At 49.5% G+C, this 18,719-nt stretch overlaps 2 protein-coding genes and 1 pseudogene across 2 annotated transcripts; 1 reads left to right on the forward strand and 2 right to left on the reverse strand.

The window, feature by feature from the left end:
• Positions 1–2,026: 2,026 nt before the first annotated feature.
• LOC100285607 (calcium-dependent protein kinase) lies at positions 2,027–4,739 on the forward strand. The gene is made up of 8 exons (NM_001370722.1): positions 2,027–2,894; positions 3,003–3,146; positions 3,242–3,394; positions 3,490–3,599; positions 3,695–3,862; positions 3,941–4,068; positions 4,265–4,364; positions 4,444–4,739. The coding sequence occupies exons 1-8, from the start codon at positions 2,138–2,140 to the stop codon at positions 4,501–4,503; spliced, it is 1,620 nt and encodes a 539-aa protein (NP_001357651.1). The 5' UTR covers positions 2,027–2,137; the 3' UTR covers positions 4,504–4,739.
• Positions 4,740–6,757: 2,018 nt separating this feature from the next.
• On the reverse strand, positions 6,758–9,518 carry LOC103641988 (subtilisin-like protease 1). Its single transcript, XM_008665292.3, has one exon. The coding sequence runs from the start codon at positions 9,387–9,389 to the stop codon at positions 7,011–7,013; it is 2,379 nt and encodes a 792-aa protein (XP_008663514.1). The 5' UTR covers positions 9,390–9,518; the 3' UTR covers positions 6,758–7,010.
• A 1,633-nt stretch (positions 9,519–11,151) lies between these two features.
• LOC103642894 (cysteine proteinase 1-like) lies at positions 11,152–14,237 on the reverse strand (annotated as a pseudogene).
• Between the last annotated feature and the right edge of the window lie 4,482 nt (positions 14,238–18,719).

Genomic DNA, 18,719 nt, shown 5'->3' on the forward strand with positions numbered 1-18,719 from the left:
TCCTATAAACTGTAGCGGGTTTTCTGAAGCTAGTGAAACTTTGTAAAGGCCTCGTAGTGTTACCCTGCCTCGCCTCCTCGGTAGAGGTGTATGGGATTGGCCGTCTCTTGGCAGATGGGTAACATGACTTGTGGGTAAAGACGCGCAAACTCTGCAGAGTGTAAAACTGGTATACTAGCCGTGCTCACGGTCATGAGCAGCTCGGACACTCACAAGATTAAATTATGGAACCTAAACTCAATTTGTCATATGCATTGCATTGCAGGTGAGTTTGTTACTTTTGTTCTACTACTTAATTGGGTTGGTATTTACTTATACTTAGTAATTGCTAATAAAATTTTGACCAACTTTAAAAGCAATGCTCAGCTCTAACCATCCTCTTTGGTAAGCCTTACACTTCATGTGAACTCCCACCTTTGACGAGTTCATGCACATTATTTCCCACAACTTGTTGAGCTATGAACGTATGTGAGCTCACTCTTGCTGTCTCACACCCCCACAGGTCAAGAACAGGTACCGCAGGATGAGGTGCATGCAGGATGCTGTGACGAGTTCGTGAGAGGTCTAGGCCGTCGTCTCCCAGTCAACTTTGGGTTGCTGGACCGTTGTCTCCTTATTATGTAATTATTTATTTATTTTGTACAGAACTCCTGTTATGTAGTAAAGATGTGACATTCGATCCTGTGCCATGATTCATCATATGTGTGAGACTTGGTCCCAGCACACCTGGTGATTATGTTCACGCCCGGGTCTTGATGCCCCGAAACCCGGGTGTGACATATAGATAACGTGACAGCCGTTAATTGAAGCGTGAGCGTGTTTATTACTCCACTCAGATCCAGCAAACTCTCTATTCCATTCCCTATTTAATTCTTAATTTTAAAATCTATTCTATAAACAAAATAATATATAATATAAAACAGTACTTTACATGACCGTTTATAAGGTCAACTGGATATTGCGCCTCAGTACATTAGTCCCTCGCTTCTCAGTCCTCTCCGTTACGTGTTCTTTCGAGCCGGCGGTAGGTACTGAGGGAGCGCGTCCGCGGCCACAGACCAGAATGGCGTAGATGTAGGCTATCTCCAACAACATCCCCTAAATTTCACCTCCTAAAAGAATATTCTTTGTCTTTTACAGATAACTCTAAAAGATTCTGTCATTTATATCTTCACTCTCTCCAACAATATCCTCTATATCTCATCCTCTATATATTTTTATTTTTTATTTAGCAACTGTATTAATTATAATTACTGTTTTATCGTACTCTTTGTATGGATCCCACCCATCTGGAGTCCGCCTCGTACTACTCCCGCGTTGCTAGGCTGCAGCTTCAAAGTGATAGAGGATCCTCCAAACATAGCGTATGAGAGACGACCGGTAAATTTTACAGTTTCATTTAGCGCATGCTGCTGGAGGGATACCAGATACTGTCATCCTCTAAATATGCCGGACAGAACTCTTTACAGAACCTTGTTGGAGAGAGCTTAATACAGTGGAGTAGCAAGGCCCACGAAGTGACGAGGGCCGCGGCAGCGCTCAGCTCTAGCAAGGTTGGGAGGCTGATGGGTCTTAGCCCGGCATGACCCAAGCCTTGTAGGATCATACTTGAGCCACTGGTGAAGCCCGTAAGCGGGCATAATCTGGCTTTTGCACACCGCACCGGGCCTAACGATTCTGCGAGGACCTCGTACCGCCGCAACGCGTCTAGACCATTTCAGACCTCAGCGTGACTCCTCGCAGAATCGTTAGTCCGACGCGCCAGACCATTTCAGACCTCAGTGTGGACACGATAAAACGGCGGAGGAATGACTTGGCTGTGCGCACCAGCTGTTTCTCCATCACCGACACCGAATAAAAATCACCTGAGCCGCCGCACTGTCAGCGTATAAGATAGCGTGATTTTCAGGCGTTCCCTGAATCTTCTTTTCCATCTCGAGGCGGCCAGACAAGGCATAAATCAATCCCTGGATCAAAAGCAAACAGCAAGCTAGCAAAAGGATATGATCCAGCAGCTGAGCATCACGCCAAGCTTTGCAGGCAGCCTTCTTCATATCCTCGTTCTCCATCCTCTGCTCCCAAAAGGAGCTAGCGCTAGCTAGGAAACACACAGAGAGACGAAATAAGCAGCGAGGCAATGGGCAACTGCTTCACCAGGAAGTACGACGAGCACGAGCACGAGCACGAGATACCAATCACCACGGACCCGCCGCGGCGGACGTCGATGCCGGTGTACCGGCCGCCCCGGCCCCGCGATGACAAGACGCGGGAGGTGCCGCTGTACTCGGGCTCGGACCGCCGGCCGTCCTACCGTCCGCCGCGGCTTCCAGTCTTCCCGTCGGGCCCGGGATCGACGGGCCGGCGGCGGCCGCCCACCGGCCAGACGGGCACGGTCCTGGACCGGCACACGGTGGACGTGCGGACGCTGTTCCACCTGGAGCGGAAGCTGGGGAGCGGGCAGTTCGGCACCACGTACCTGTGCACGGAGCGCGCGACGGGGAAAAAGTACGCGTGCAAGTCGGTGTCCAAGCGCAAGCTGGTGCGGCGCGCCGACATCGCGGACATGCGCCGGGAGATCACCATCCTGCAGCACCTCAGCGGGCAGCCCAACGTGGCGGAGTTCAAGGGCGCGTTCGAGGACCGCGACGACGTGCACGTCGTCATGGAGCTCTGCTCCGGCGGCGAGCTCTTCGACCGCATCACCGCCAAGGGGAGCTACTCCGAGCGCCAGGCCGCCGCCGTGTGCCGCGACGTCCTCACCGTCGTCAACGTCTGCCACTTCATGGGGGTCATGCACCGCGACCTCAAGCCCGAGAACTTCCTGCTCGCCAGCCCCGCCGACGACGCGCCGCTCAAGGCCATCGACTTCGGCCTCTCCGTCTTCATCGAAGAAGGTTATTAGCGGCGGCTTGCTTGCTGCTGACATGGCAGCGGCACACAACATGATTTTCTTCCATGCAATGCAATAAATGACGATTGCTAGACAAACGAAACGAGTGCAGGCAAAGTTTACAAGGACTTGGTGGGGAGCGCGTACTACGTGGCGCCCGAGGTGTTGCGCCGGAACTACGGCAGGGAGATCGACGTCTGGAGTGCTGGCGTGATCCTATACATCCTTCTATGCGGGTCGCCGCCTTTCTGGGAAGGTGAAAGTCAGAATCCAAACCATCTTCCGTCCTGACAGACAGACCACACTGGTCGATCGGCTGATGGCAGAATTTGCGTATATATGTCTGAGCAGAAACGCAGAAAGGCATATTTGACGCAATATTGGCCGACGAGCTCGATCTGGTCTCCTCCCCGTGGCCCTCCATATCTGAAAGCGCGAAGGATCTCATTAGAAAAATGCTGAACAGGGACCCTCAGAGGCGCATTACGGCTTCACAGGCCCTAGGTTGCACTCTCTAACTGCCTTTTAATTTCATACAGCGCTTGAGTTAAGACTGAAGATGAAGGTCCATAGTTCATCTGAATGACTTCCATGTGCAGAACATCCATGGCTCAAAGGTGGTGCACCTGACAGGCCTATCGACAGCGCGGTCCTGTCAAGAATGAAGCAGTTCAAGGCGATGAACAAGCTAAAGCAACTTGCACTGAAGGTGAACCTCCTGTCCTCCTTAACCAGAATACCTGCTACTTTTCATGTGCCAGTTTAAGATGACATTTTTTTTTGGTCTTCTGTGTCGTTGTAAAGGTAATCGCAGAGAACCTAACAGAGGATGAGATCAAGGGGCTGAAGCAGATGTTCAACAACATGGATACAGACAGGAGCGGCACGATCACGGTCGAGGAACTCAAGGACGGGCTGGCGAAGCTCGGGTCCAAGATTAGCGAAGCGGAGGTTCAGAAGCTTATGGAAGCAGTAAGACTGCTTGCTCCGTTCCACTTCCACACCCAGGCTTGGAGTACTACTTCACTAGTCATGCATGCTTCGGTGCAGGTTGACGTGGACAAGAGTGGCAGCATTGACTACACCGAGTTCCTCACTGCCATGATGAACAGGCATAAACTGGAGAAGGAGGAGGATTTGTTCCTTGCTTTTCAACACTTCGACAAAGACGATAGCGGGTAAAACTAGTTCTGCCAGATTTATACTTGCTCCGTTTGTTTTTAGTTGTCGCTGAATAGTTTAATTTTGCACTATCCAGCGACAACTAAAAAGAAACATAGGGAATATCGTTTTGCTCACTCAGCTATGGAAAACCAAAAAAAAGGTTTAATACAATTGAACCGAGATAATAACATACATACATAACAACCACAGGTACATAACAAGAGACGAACTGGAACAAGCCATGGCGGAGTATGGGGTGGGTGATGAAGCAAGCATTAAGGAAGTGCTGGACGAAGTTGATAAAGACAAGGTGAGCGCATTCTTGCTGCTAATAACCAAACCATTTTTTTTCCATAGCATTAACAGTCGCCCCTCTCTGAATTTCGCAGGATGGGAGAATCGACTACGAAGAGTTTGTAGAAATGATGAGGAAGGGAAGTTATACCTGAGGAAGCTCTGTTCTCATGGTGGGAGAGGTTGTGTATATATGTTTCAGCAAATGTGTCAAGTACAAGCAACGAAGCAAGTTTAACTTAGAACAAGTTGCTTCTGCAGCTATGGTCCGAGGCAAGCATGTACAGCTATTTATTTATTGACCGAATATGCAACGAGAGAGAAAATGTCCAGTTTACTTGAAAGAAAAGTTCAGAGTTCGTGCAATCGTACATATGCCAGTAATTTTCGCAAGTGGTACATTTTGTCCTGCAAGCAACCGAACCCTTGGTGACTAGGATGGCAACGGAGAATTACTCATCCGAAAATTGGCTCCTCATTCTAGTCCGCGCGAACATCCACGGGTAAACTTGACAGTTTGGGCCGGAGAATTACTCATCGGAAAATGGTTCCCCAAAATAAGAGTCCAAAGCACGCCACGATACGAAGAAAAATAGGTTAGGCCAGCACGGTCCGAATGGTCGGGCTAGGTCGTGCCTAAAAATTAGGCACGATGGGTGGTACAGCACGACACGACTAGATGGATCATGTTTGGGCAGACACGGTATGAAGTGAGGCACAAATTAAAAAAACTAGCATTTAAATGGATATTCTATGCTCCAATAATTTGGAAAGTTATAGAATTCTCATATGATTTTTAAGATGTATTTTTTAGATATATACAAGTTTTTTCTCCAAACCTAGGTTATATATATATATATATAGCGAAGTAATGCTTGGACCAACACAGCACGAGCATCGACCCATCGTGCTTTTCATCGTGTTCTGTCTAGGTTTTGGTATTTGGGCCCGACCCAAAAAATTGGCCCGAAGCACGATTAGCCTGGGCCATGCCGGCCCAACCCAGTCCTCGTTGGGTAATTTATCCTTAGATAGAATCAGTCGAAGTACTATATGTAAAGGTAAATTTAAATTGATTATATCAACTTAATATAAATTTGACAAACATGATTTGAAATTATAAAAGACATCTACTCTAAAATATATTCTATCCTAATCATCAACATTGCAGGTGACAGCAAGCAGCAGCGGCCGAATGACTCTTTCTATTCTAAATTTCTACAATAAAATAATATATTCTATCCTACTCATCAACATCTTAAAATACAGTACCCAAACTCCCATATCTACAACTATTCTATATCTCAACCCTATATAAACTACTATATCTTTATCAATATATATATATAAATAATATCCACCGTAGTCTCCACTATAGATGGCCAATAAACACGAGGCCCGTGAGCTCGGCACGAAGCCCGCTGTTTGGACCCGGTCCGAGCCCGGCACGGCCCAGTTCTATACGGGCCCGGGCCGGCCCGAATAAGCGGGCCGGGCTCGGATAGTAAACTATGCACGGTGGGCTAGCCCGGCATGACCCGTTTACCTCTAAGCACGTTAAGCCCGCTTTTTTTACACTAAAACATCCTTACCGGCCCACATAGCCCGTTTTTTGGCCCGCTTTTTTTGCGCTAAACAGGCCGGCCCGGCCCGTTTAGGCCCGTTGCGGGTCGAGCTCGGACAGGAAATTGAGCCCGCATGCTTAGATGGCCCGATTTTCTAATCGTGCCTGGCGGGCCGGGCCCAAAATGGGCCGGGCTTCACCAGGCCCGGGCCGGGCCGGATCGGGCGGCCAGTTTGGCCATCTCTAGTCCCCACCACCCACTCCTTTGCTTTTGCCCCACTCTACGCTATAATGGATAGAGTATGTGACATTCGAACTCCACTTTTAGCGTTCCAAACGGTGTACAACAAAATAAAGTGTTGTATGCAGCAGTTGGCTGCAGCAGATTTTTTTGCTCTAGGTAACGTTATGTTGGATAGAGTTATGAATGCAGCAGATGACTGCGGACATCCTTAGCCTAGGCTACAGGCTACTGTCCCTCTCAAAGTCAGAAAGTCAGAACAGTAGAAGAGAATGACTCGTCAAGTTGTTACCGAGCTCAAATTGTGTATCCTAGCGGATGTTAAAATGAACAGAATCAGACGTTCAATTAATCATGTTCTAATCAAAATCGGCCAAACCATAATTGGTAAATGAGGATACATTTAAAAATGAATAGTATCAAAAGAGAAGACGCACGTGTTCAATTAATCATGTTATGATAAAAACCGGATAAACCACAATTGGTAAACGAGGATACATTTGGTTTTCGTACCCGGCTTTGCCCCATAGCCTGTGGCCAAAGTTGGTCATGCAATATAAAATATGAATTACTCGACATTGTTAATGGTAGAACCACGACGTTGTTAAACTTGTAATAAATTCGTCAGGAATTTCTTAATAATAAATATATAAAAAAACAAGGAGGTAATTATATATGTATCTCTCACTTCCACCACAAATGGAGGGATTTGCTCTGCATCTGCATGCCTAATTTAGTCTACCGAATCAAAAGTGAATGAAGCTCACAATCCCATCGATTTCAAGCGCTGGCTCATATGGCAAACTAATCGTTACCATGTACGTAATAAGTAGGCATTTGCCAGCTGCTATCGAGGGTTACGGTTTACGTGTCTCCGCCGGCGAGGGCCCGGATTCGTTAGTGACGAGGATCGGGCTGCGCACGACGTACTTGCCGGACAACCACTTGAGCTCCCCCTCGACAGGGCCGGTAAGCGCCTGGCCGTTGGCCGACTTGATTGTGACAGAGTAGTTCAGGACCTCTTCCAGCGCCTTGAAAGTCAGCTTCGGCGGGTTCACCTCCACTGTCACCGACGCCGGCACGTTCACCTCCACGGTGTACGTCGAGCTGGCCGCGCCGACGTTCGTGACGGAGCGGTTGGCCTTCGCGGTGAAGGGCGGCTGGTTGAGGATGACGGTGATGGACGGGTAGTTGAGGTCGTCCTGTTCGAGCCTTGACAGCTTGGCGCACGACACCGGCGGCTCCGGGTAGATGATCGTGCTCACCTTGTCGTCCGTGTAGTTGAGCCCGCACAGGTACGGCACGTAGCCCATGGCCGTCATGTTGTACACGAGGCCAGGGTCCATGGCCTTCTTCGGGTTCACGTGGCCGGCGCCAATGGCGACCAAGTTCGCCGGCCTGCCGTTGACGTCCTGGATCGGCTTCCGGAGGTTGTCGTTAGGCTCCGCCGTCGTCATCAGGGCCGATTTGATGACCGCGGGCGACCAGGTCGGGTGCGCGTGCTTGATCAGCGCGGCGATCCCGCTCAGGTGCGGCGCGGCCATGGACGTGCCGGACTTGATGTCGAACCTGGGCACCTCCGCGTTGCGCAGCAGGTCCACGTCCTCGATCGAGGGCACGCCGGCGATGATGTTCACCCCGGGGCCGATGATGTCGGGTTTCAGAATCCCACGGCTCCTCCTGTTCGGGCCCCGCGAGGAGAAGGGCGCCACCATCGGCGACCTTGGGGTGTTGAACGCTGCCCCTTTGAAGACGAACGTCGCCGTCGGGCCCCGCGCCTTGTGGATGTAGGCCTTGATCTTCTGCCCCGCCGCGTTAGAGACTTGCACCGTCGGGATGGCGTGCGGCCTCGGGATGATTACCGGACCGAACAACTCCGGGGTCACCACGATCATTCCGACCACGCCGATGCCCTTTAGCATCTTGGCCTTCGCGGTGCTGACATCGCCGCCGGCTTCGCAGATGATGATCTTTCCGGAGACGTTTTGTGCCTTCAGCACGTTCCCGTTGACGCACAGGCCATCGGACACGTCGCGCACCAGCGGGACCAGGTCGCCCATGGTGGTGTTAGGGTCGTTGAGCGACTCGCCGTCAATCTGGACGTTGTCCCCAAGCTTTACGGAGGCCAAGAACCTCCTGTCGGTGGTGCTGGCGCCCACGGTGAGCAGCCACGGCGCCTCGTTGACGAGGGTCGAGGGGGACGGGCCGGTGTTGCCCGCCGCGGCGCAGATGAACACGCCGTTGAGGATCGCCGTGTACCCGGCGAGCGAGACGGGGTCGTCCGAGAAGTCGATGGCATCCTCGTGGCCAAGCGACAGCGACAGGATGTCGACGCCGTCCCCGATGGCGTCGTCCACCGCTGCCAGTATGTCGTCCCGGTCGCAGCCCTTGTCCTCGTAGCACACCTGGTAGAACGCGATGTGCGCGCGCGGGGCCATGCCGGCCGCCGTGCCGAGCCCGTTGCCGAAGACGCTGGCGTTGGGCACGAACGCGCCGGCCGCGGTGCTGGACGTGTGCGTCCCGTGCTGCCCCTCGGCGATCGGGAGCACCGGGTCGCGGAGGCCCTTCCACTTCCACTTGGCCGACTCGAAGTAGGACCGCGCGCCGATGAGCTTGTTGTTGCACACCGTCTTGTTGAAGTCGCACCGGCCCTTCCACTTGGCCGGCGGCGGCTGCATCCCGGCCCCGTCGAACGACGGGTGCCCGGCGTAGATGCCGTCGTCGAGGATCCCGATGATGACGCCCTCGCCCATGTTGCTTGTGTTCCACAGGCCGCCGTGCCGTCGGCCGCCCATGAGCCCGAGCATGTGCGGCGTGCGCGTGGTCAGGAGGTGAAACGTCTGCTCGGGGAGGGCTCGATCGAACCACTCCATCTTGGACATCTTGTCCAGCTCCTCCGGCGTCATGCGGGCGGCGAAGCCGTTGACGACGGTGCGGTAGGAGTAGATGAGCCGGCTAATGGCGGTCGGGTCCGCTTCTAGGACCTCCTTGGCAGTGTCGCACACCGACGACAGGAGCGACGCGTGCCAGCTCGACACGTTCTTGTGCACATTCTTGTCGTACTCGTACCTGCTGCGCACAATGACGAGGTAGTTTTTGTGCTCGCCGTGGTCATTGTGGCTCGCGACCGGAGTGATCGCCGCCGGGGACAGGAGGAGGAGGAGGAGGAGCACGGCCGCGGCAGCGCGGAGGCCAAGACACGGTAGCGTGAACCTTGTGTGGATTGGATTGTCCATGGGGGGTGTGGCGGAACGAAATGGGAGGGAGATGACACTACGACGAGGTGCGCTACATGCCTCTTGCACTTGCAGGTTTGTTCTTGTGCTCTAAAAGTGGCTAAGCGTTCTGTGGTAAAGTGGTGGTGTGGCTTAAAATAGGGAATGGATGCAAAGATTTGTGTTTGCTTGGTCCTGTTCCTGACCACACAACTTCTTGCGGAGGAAATGGAGACGAGAGATGTACGCCTCTCCTAACTATGGCATGCATATATATGGGACCTCGGAAAAAGGATTTGTTTAATTTTGCATGACACTAAAGTTTTCAAAGCTAGCGAGCTGCCTCTACGGCTCTACCACATCAAACGCAAGATTTTCAAATTGGGTGTATATGCGACCAGATAGTTCCCATCAAGTAAATAACTAATAAAAGTTCATAAAAGCTACAGAAGCACACCATAAAGTAAAAAATAATAATGTCGTAACAGTCTAAAATCTTGAGCAAATTAAAGTTTAGGGCCGTCTTAGAGCCTAAACATCAAACTAACAAATATAAAGTTTACCGCCGTCATAGAGCATCATCAATAAGATGCCTCCAAATAGTGTCCTAAAAATTAAAATATTATATCATTTAAAGTGTTCAGAACACTAAAAATGATTGAGCTCTAACAGTTAAGAACTAAATCATGTAATTTAGGAAATTGTTAAGCTTCTCGGTTGGGTATGGCTGACTAAAAATTTATGACTGAAGAGATAGTCATGGAACTGTGGTTGGTTGGTTTCTTAAGTCTAATTAGCGGCTCTAATGCCATGTAATTCTTATGTGTTTTCTCATATGTTTTTAGTACTTTTATTTTTCACTTAAGACCTTGTCTGGTTTCAGAAACTAAAGATTAGTCATTCTATTTTAGTCCCTAAATTATCAAACGATGGAACTAAAACATGGACTAAATTGCTTATCTCTAGCCTCTCAAGGGGTGACTATAAGTGATTAAACCATATTAATTCCACCATTTATTTTAGTTACACAGAGAATGTTAAGAGACATTATTTCTTATGAGTCATTTAATACGTTCTAAATACTTTTAGTCTCTGTTACCAAATAGGGTAGGGACTAAACTTTAGACTGCAACTAAACTTTAATCCCTGCACTAAAGGAACCAAACATACCTTAAGTCTATTTGGATCATTTCATTTTGGAAGAATTGAAATCTACTTAATAAAGTAGCTTATTTGGCTTGGAATATGACATTGCATCATTTTCAAAAATCCAGATATAAGTCTATTTTAAATTTGTAGGGTGAAGGATGAAAACTAATTATATGTATCACCGGACTATGTTTCTACTCTGCGACTTATAACACGCTCTTCACCCTTTTCCCTATAACATAAATGTAGCACATAAATATCTTCATCGTATTACCAACAATAGTATACACACATATAATCCGTATAAAAATCATATTAGCTTAACTAGGTGAGTGCCCGTGCGTTGCAACGGAAACGTATAATACCACAGTAAATTATGTATAAATATGTGTTATATTGTTATTTTAATCTAACTATTTCACCAGCACATTACAACCATTAGCTCTATATATGATAGTAGAGTATCGTGCATTGCGATAGAATATAAATCATTCAATGAAATATTAATTCACAACGATTACATGAAAATAAACAATATATATATTGTCATCAACCTCGCTAAAATCTTTACCAACAACCAATATTGAACCGATTTTGATGGAGGTTTGTGTCATATTTATCACACTTTTGATTGTTAATACATGAATGGTGTTACCGCACTTGTTGCAAATGTTGGAACCCTGCATATCTTGTAGTATTCGTTCTCCCTCCAGTTCATGCCCCACGAGTTCTTGATGATCCAGTAAGGCTTGTCCTTGAGGCGGATGGGGGCAAAACCAGCTGCGCCATAGCCAACAAGGAGAACAGCATGGTCTAGGTGTCTTCCACATATGTATGGACATGGCATGCCTTCGATGTATGTCTGCATGTAGGCAACATTGATGCCAACTGCATGAAACAGAGAACGCGCATCAACGATTTCATTGTTTGATATTGAATTCTATGTATTTCAACAGATTCTTTATCTTTTACTTACTTGCCAGTGGCCCATGTTTGATAAGGTTAGCAACATTTTGACTCTCATCCACAGACACAACACCAAAGTTCTGAATTGAAGCAATAATCTTAGACTTGTCAAACTTGCATTTTTACCATCACTCCTAGTGTAACGGTAATCCTTCTCTCCTTCAAGGCCACCAGCCTTGGAGATGACTGAAGGACGTCGTCATCAGCACACCATTGCATCCCGAATCACATAAATCAGGTTCCGATGAGTCACACTGCAACATTTGCAACAAGATTAGGGGATAGTGAGTTTGGATTAATGTGAGGTAAATCATGTACCATTATCTTCAAGCCAGCAACTATGCAAATCCTACTGCCCAAAACATACAAATATATGATTGGCATCTCATGGCTTTAGCTTCATGCATGTTCATTACTCAATAATAAAGCACTGCAAAATAGTAGCATGGCCAACGACGGTAAGCTGGGACAGAAAGGCAATTGTCTCAAATGCTCCAACAGTAAATACACTTTATAGTCGATAGATTCACAAGTCATAGTATGTGATTGACGTCACTCTTGGACACAACAAAATACTTTGCCATGGCAGTAATGGATGCTAGGAATAAATTTGTTCCTAAATTAGGATTATTAGAATGGAAACCAATTCAAAGGATCCAAATGGGACCTTAGCATTTTTTCTCACATAAAATTCTTTATTTTCTTAATTTACTTATACGTCCAATTTACTTTGATTACAGGAGAAAACGTTAAAAATGAGAAGCAGATAAAGAGCTTCTCTCGACCACAAGCTGAAGTTGATATTTAACAAATTTTATATTTATCAATAAACTCTTTTACTAAAACTGTTGAATGGAATATTTTATTTTAAAAATCAAAATAAAAATTATTTCACGAAACTCTCGAATATGCTCTCATGTTTCAATGGGTCTACTCTACTGTGATCGACTATACGAACCACATATATGTCCTGTCTTTAAACGCAACGGTATCTTCTGCGAACCGAAGCTCGCGATCTGCAATGCTGAGACATAAAATTTAGCCTCAAATAAGAAGTAACAAAGCTGGTTGAATTGTAACTTTTTTATCAACGGGGAGAGAATTCCACCTGAATTTCATTGATTCTGGCGTGACTAGCGACGCTCAACAACCTCATTTTTAAGGAGATCTGAAAAAAAACATTTACATAATGTTATGGCAAACAACTGCTAGCACAACGCAAGCAAGAACTTCAACAACATAGAGGAAACAAAGAAAGCAAACACAACACAGAAGACTTGACGTGAGCAGAACAACATCAGCAGAGACATGATCATCAAACAACGTACTCATCAGCTATTCCAAACCAATGTAACCACATCACTCGTCGTAGCAACGCCACACAATTGTCTCCCTCCATTGTGCACAACAAGGGGAGGAATCCTTGAAGAGATGAGGGACCACCCAACTGAGTGGAGACTAAGAGTGAGGGAACACCTCAATCGAGGCTTGCCGAAGAACAACCATCGCCCTTTGAAGTTGATGATGAGCACCCTATAGACAATACATCCGAGCACCATAAAACCGCCCGCCATCCTATGCCCTTAAAGGGGAGGAAGCCTCTAAGGGGGAGGGCAAGATCATGGGACCACCTGGCATAAGATTGACGTCACCATCAATAGGAGACGGATGACGAAGCAGAGGAGCCAATGGCCACGCAACACGACCATTATCCACTGCAAGGACAAGGCCAACTAAGGAAAAACACACAAATCAACCATCAAGCTTAGCAAAGACGCTAGTGTGAAGGTAAGACACCTCCTCGCGCACCAGGAGCGATGCTTTCACTCCACAAGTATCACCTTTGCACAAAATCCAATTGACCTTGACAACCACCACTACAAGAAGCGGCCACAGACGACAGACATGGGGCATCCTGGCTTTGCCTCCAACAAGGTGAATGACACAGAAGCGCCATCAAAGTCTGGGTTGGCAGAAAGCCAAGCAAGGCTTTCGCCCATAATCAATGTGGTCATCGCTGCACGACCACCCAAACCTTTGGACACAAGTGTCGGCGTAGAGGGCTAGGGTAGCCCGAGGGCAAGGAATCGGTGATACAAAGGCCAAGGAAGCATTCAATCGTAGAGATATTGCTGAAGGTCAAGGGAATCAAGCCTAGATGGCGAAGATGGGGCACAAAGACGACATGGCAGTGGAGTACTGGAGTATAAGAAGCGGAGATGGAACCCACAGTCCAAGCGGTGGAGTAGGAGGGGAAAGGGGCAGCAGTGGGATCGTGGGCATGGGGGCAGTGGAGGACGGAGAGGAGGGGAGCAGCAGGCCCGGACCCAAACATAGATCCCGAACAAGGCTAGCGACATGAATACTGCTAGGATTACTACCAATGTCGAGTAACGCTAACAACGTCGGGTAGCACGGTCAAGGCAACGACGGACAGCGTGCTGATGAGGTGGCGATTGAAGGCGGAGAAGACGATGACTAGGCCAATGTCGACGTTCCTCTGGAAGAGCACAAGGACCGATGGGAGGCGAAGATGTCGCCTAGCTTGGACGCGAGCCTACTAGCGGAGACAAATCTGACGTGGTGCGTGCTGTAGAGGACGAAGACGAGCTCAGAGGCGTGCGGGTGTGTGTGCGGCTGGTTGGCACCCCCGGCGTGGAGTTGATGTGGGAGAGCGAGGCGCCGAGCGAGCTCAGCCGCGACACGCACAAAGAAGGGGTCCGCGGTGTCCGTTTCCGCCTTGTTCGAAAACATGTTCGCCTTCACCCGGGGAGGCGACAGCGGGGATACAGTGAGGTGGAGCGAGTGGGAGACTTCCTCGACGCGACGACGCCCCTGTCCTTCCAGGGACGCGCGGTTTGCCGGAGTCTGCTCTAACAGTGGCGACGGCTAGGGTTGACCGCCCGAGCGAGGCGACACGAGCGGGATTCAAAATCCTTTCCTCCGGAGTCGATCTATTCTAATTTAAAGCACACGTTTGCATGGTGTTTCTATTTCGATGTTGGGGGTTGCGTGATTGGCAACTATCATATGCATGGGCTATCAAAAGGCGCTATGGTGCATGTAGAACAACATACGCCTAGGACTAGCCTACCAGGAGTACAAGCAAGCAACACCTTTTGCTCGCACAGTTGCACTCCAATTTGAGAAGTCATGCCTATGCTTTTTTGCTGGCACGAGCATAGTCTCAAAACAGGACCCTAAATTATGGTCCGAATGGAAATAATATAAGCTGGGACAACATGACATAAAGGCGGGCCTAGGCTAGGCCTCAAATTCCGGACCGTCGGGCCCTTACACGGTCCAATAAAAGCCTATATTATTTAATTTCTTTAATTTAGTAAGCGAACTTTATGTGGTTAAAATATGGTAGCATTGTTTATTTTTTAATGTAGTAAGTTATAGACTTTATTTGGTTGTACTATTAGATTTTATGTGGTTCAAATATATGGACCTGGCTTCGGCTGACACGGTCCAGTGAAAGCATGACATGCTTTAGGGCCAGACTGGATCACTATTTCTACTCTTTAGACTCGCACGACACGATCCAAAAAAAAATTTAGACCTTCTTGGCCCAAACCCATTTGGCCAGAAGCATGATAGGCTCGGGTCGAGGAGGCCCGACCTAATTCCCAGCACGGCACGCCGCCAACTCAACCCAATTCCCATTACTCGTGCCCACGCCGTGGGAATAGAGATGGCAATGGGAACCCGTGACTCGATATCCGATATATATTTACTCTATTAGGGTATGTATATAGACTAAACGTTTCACCCATGAGTCTTTTATTGGGTAAAAAACTTCACCCAATAGGTAAACGGGTATTAGAATGTTTTACTTATCTCACCTATACCCGTTACCCGTGGGTATAAAATACCCGTATAAACTTAGTCAAAAAGAAAATACCCGGCATAAACTTAGTCAAAAAGCATGAACTCGGGCTTCAGTCATCCATCTCTTTTGACTATTTAATGATCTTTTGCGATAATGTTATATGAGGCTTAACAACTATTTGATGATCATGTAATATAATATATATGTGTTATGTTGTACTATTCTGGTGTTACTATTTTATCTAATTATCTATAATGTTCTTGAATACATGATTGAATGATGATAGAAATTTTGTAATAACATTTAGATGGATATACTCAGCATCTATATAATGGAGATGTTTAATATTTATTGGTACAGATGACTAGATGGCTGACCCGGATATGTGAGTAAATCCATATAAGAGATATGGAGGCTGATTGGTTCCCCTGCTAGCGTGTGCCTGTCTCGAGCGGGCCTGGATCGCGAGGGAAGCTCATTCGCCACATCTCAATACGTGCAGGCCAAATAGTAAAAAAAGATGCTAAACTGCATGCACGCATGCAGGACGGTGGGAGAAGCCACAGGCAACCAAACGTGAGCCTGCACGCGGTCAATGTGTTACAATAGTTGTGATCAATCCCCTCCATAGGGTGCGACAGTTTCTCCCCAAGGGACACACCCCTTGAGGAGGCACTGATTCACCTGCATATATAAGCATTGTCTTCCCTGCAATAAAGTGATCGCTGTCATTTCTCTGTCTCTCTACTTGTTTGCCACCGAGTATACTATAATACGTTATCAGCACTTTTCTCTCCACCGAGCGAAAGGCAACAGACGGTTATCAGTATGACAGTATCGGATTCCTTGCCAGCGACATCGATTCTGTTCGGGCGCTCTTGCTACCACCGTCGACGACGTCCATTCCCTATGCGACATCGCAGTTCTGCAACAAGTAAGCTACTATCGCGAGGATGCTGATTACACGCCCGAGGAGCATGATGATCTTGGACATTTCCAAGCATAATGACGTGAGAAAAATATCACTACTCACACTCGAGGTGAGGACACCGTACCTTCTTGCTTCTTGTATGGATTTTACGGGAAGCACCGACATGCATGCATGCTTTCCAATGAACGGCTCATACGCGGTGAGGCCGCGTCAGGGCCGCCTGGTTGCGTCGCCGCTGGTCCAGGGCTCGTCGGGGCCTGGCTGCCGCGCTCGTCCTGCGCATCGGGTCAGCGCCCTCGCCGGGACCGCGCACCCGCGCTGCGAGGGGGCCACGTCCCACGCTGCCGCGGCCGGACCGTCGCGGGGCCGCGCGTCCGCATCCGCGCTGGGGCTGCGACCGCGTCGGAGGCGCCTCGCCGGGCCGCCGCACGCGCCAGCCATGCGCACCACCGGGGGGGGCACAACTATGGGCGCTGTTGCCGGGGGGGCCGGATCCGGCCGCACCCGTGCGCGCCGTCGGGGATGTGCACCAGCGCAACCGCGCCACTGGGGCCGCGCGGCGGGGCAGTTCTGCCCAACTACGCCGTGGCCGGAGCCGATGCGCCCGGGCTGGGCCACGCTTCGGGGCCGATGCCCGCGCCGGCCGCCGTGTGTTAGGGAATGTGAGCCCAAACGGCCCATGCCAGCCCAGGTTGCTAAGAGAGTGCCAGCCCAGGTTGCTAAGAGAGACTACAAAAGAGCAGGGCGGTCAGGAGGATAGGCATTGAATATTCAGAGTGCTACTGTTATTTCCTTCTCCAGTTTCCTCTCTTCTATGTATCCTCTACCTTCCCCTCTAGATTCTTCTAGACCCTTCTAGAATGGCTTCGTCATTCTTCTCCTATCCTTAATCCTCATGTTGTTCTTCCTTCCCAGACTATAATCCTCTGTAATCGCTATTGTGAGTTGAATCAATACACACTAGTAGTGTGAGTCGTTAACAATTGGTATCAGAGGATCGATTCTCGGAACCCTAGCACCATGGATTTCTCTACCGAGATCTCTCAGTCCACTCAGTTCCTCGTCCAAGAGATCCGTAAGATGTTCGACGCGGCCGAGGCTCGGCTTGACTGGCGCTTCGCCAGACTGATGCAGTCGAACCGTGACGCGGTGAGTCCACTGCCTCCTCTTCTCGTCGTCGACGAGCCGAACCGCGTCGTGGCGAGCTCATCGCCGCTTCCTCCCGTCATCTACGAGCCATACCGCGACGAGGCCATGGCAGGAGCCGACGCCAGGGCGCACTACGATGGGTACCTGCCCTGTGAGAGAGGAGGCCTCGCCACTGCGTGGCAACCGGGCGGCCTCTTCGGCAGAGGCGTCTACTCCGACGAGCAGCGCTTCGAGGAGCCCATCAGCGCCGACAACTATGGGGCCGATGCAAGGCGAGAAGTCATGCTCACAACGCGCGTGCTTGCCGCCGACACGTGCACAGCCGGGATCCTCGACGACGCCGCGCCCTTCGCCGCCACCAGCGAGAAGCACATGGCACCTGTGGCATCACCTTCGCCGTCCTCATTCCTGACCACAACATCAGCGGCTCAAGTTGCAGTCGTGGAGACCACCACCAGCAACTCGCCACCCAAGTGTTCGGCAAAATGCTTGAACGTCTCATCGATGCCCAATCTGGCGTTGGGCGACCCAGAGGAGCCGGAGAATATCGTCGCGTCGGAGCCCGTCGTGGACAAGCCGGTGACTAGCGCCAACACCAAGACTTTCCCGCACGAGATCAAGGAGCTGGCAGTCAACATCTACGGCAAGGGGCTGAGGCTCGGGATCTATTCTGAGGTCGGGTTCCAGACCTGCACCAAGGCCCATTCCGGGTCCCTTAGTCACGAGGAGCAGGACGCCAAGACCTTCGCGACATGGGAGTGTATTATCTAGCAGACCCGGTGTCCTACTCCGAGGAGTAGGGGCTCTTGTTCGGCATCTACCACTCGACCAGCACCGAGGACAAAATTCTTACCACCATGCCAACCTCAACATCCACGCTGCTCCACTCGTCATTGACATATGCACTTCCAGGTGCTTCCCTTCCAAACCTTGCCTTGCTGAGCTCGATGTCTCTGGAGCATGCCAGCTTGGGTGCACATCACGTGTTGGAGGAATTGTCAACACGCACTAATGACCTCTTCAGCAATAGAATCGGCTCCATGTCCACACTCATGGCCTACGGTAGTGAGCTTCGTGTAGTCCGAGCTGACAAGTCAAGACGAAGCCCTGTTGGTAGGATAAGAGAGCTCAATGAAGACATAATTGTTCCCGAATACTATTACGCTGGTGGAGATGAACTCCAATCACTTAATGCTTGGTTTGGTCCAGAGGGGAATATTCAGAGAATAGTTGAACTCCAATCACTTAATCTAAACAGTAGACCATCCTTGTCATTGGTGGTTTCGCCGGAGACTAGTACGAGTCCTCCAATTCTATGGCC

Source organism: Zea mays, chromosome 10, assembly GCF_902167145.1.
Source record: "Zea mays cultivar B73 chromosome 10, Zm-B73-REFERENCE-NAM-5.0, whole genome shotgun sequence".
Taxonomy (NCBI): Eukaryota; Viridiplantae; Streptophyta; class Magnoliopsida; order Poales; family Poaceae; genus Zea; species Zea mays.

What these genes read in the sequence shown, in the direction of transcription:
- LOC100285607 (NM_001370722.1), top strand. Translation starts at nt 2,138, where the DNA reads ATGGGCAACTGCTTCACCAGGAAGTACGACGAGCACGAGCACGAGCAC. An exon ending in TTCGACAAAGACGATAGCGG is followed by an intron (nt 4,069 to 4,264) that starts GTAAAACTAGTT and finishes TAACAACCACAG; the next exon opens with GTACATAACAAGAGACGAAC. An exon ending in ACGAAGTTGATAAAGACAAG is followed by an intron (nt 4,365 to 4,443) that starts GTGAGCGCATTC and finishes TGAATTTCGCAG; the next exon opens with GATGGGAGAATCGACTACGA.
- LOC103641988 (XM_008665292.3), bottom strand. Translation starts at nt 9,389, where the DNA reads ATGGACAATCCAATCCACACAAGGTTCACGCTACCGTGTCTTGGCCTC.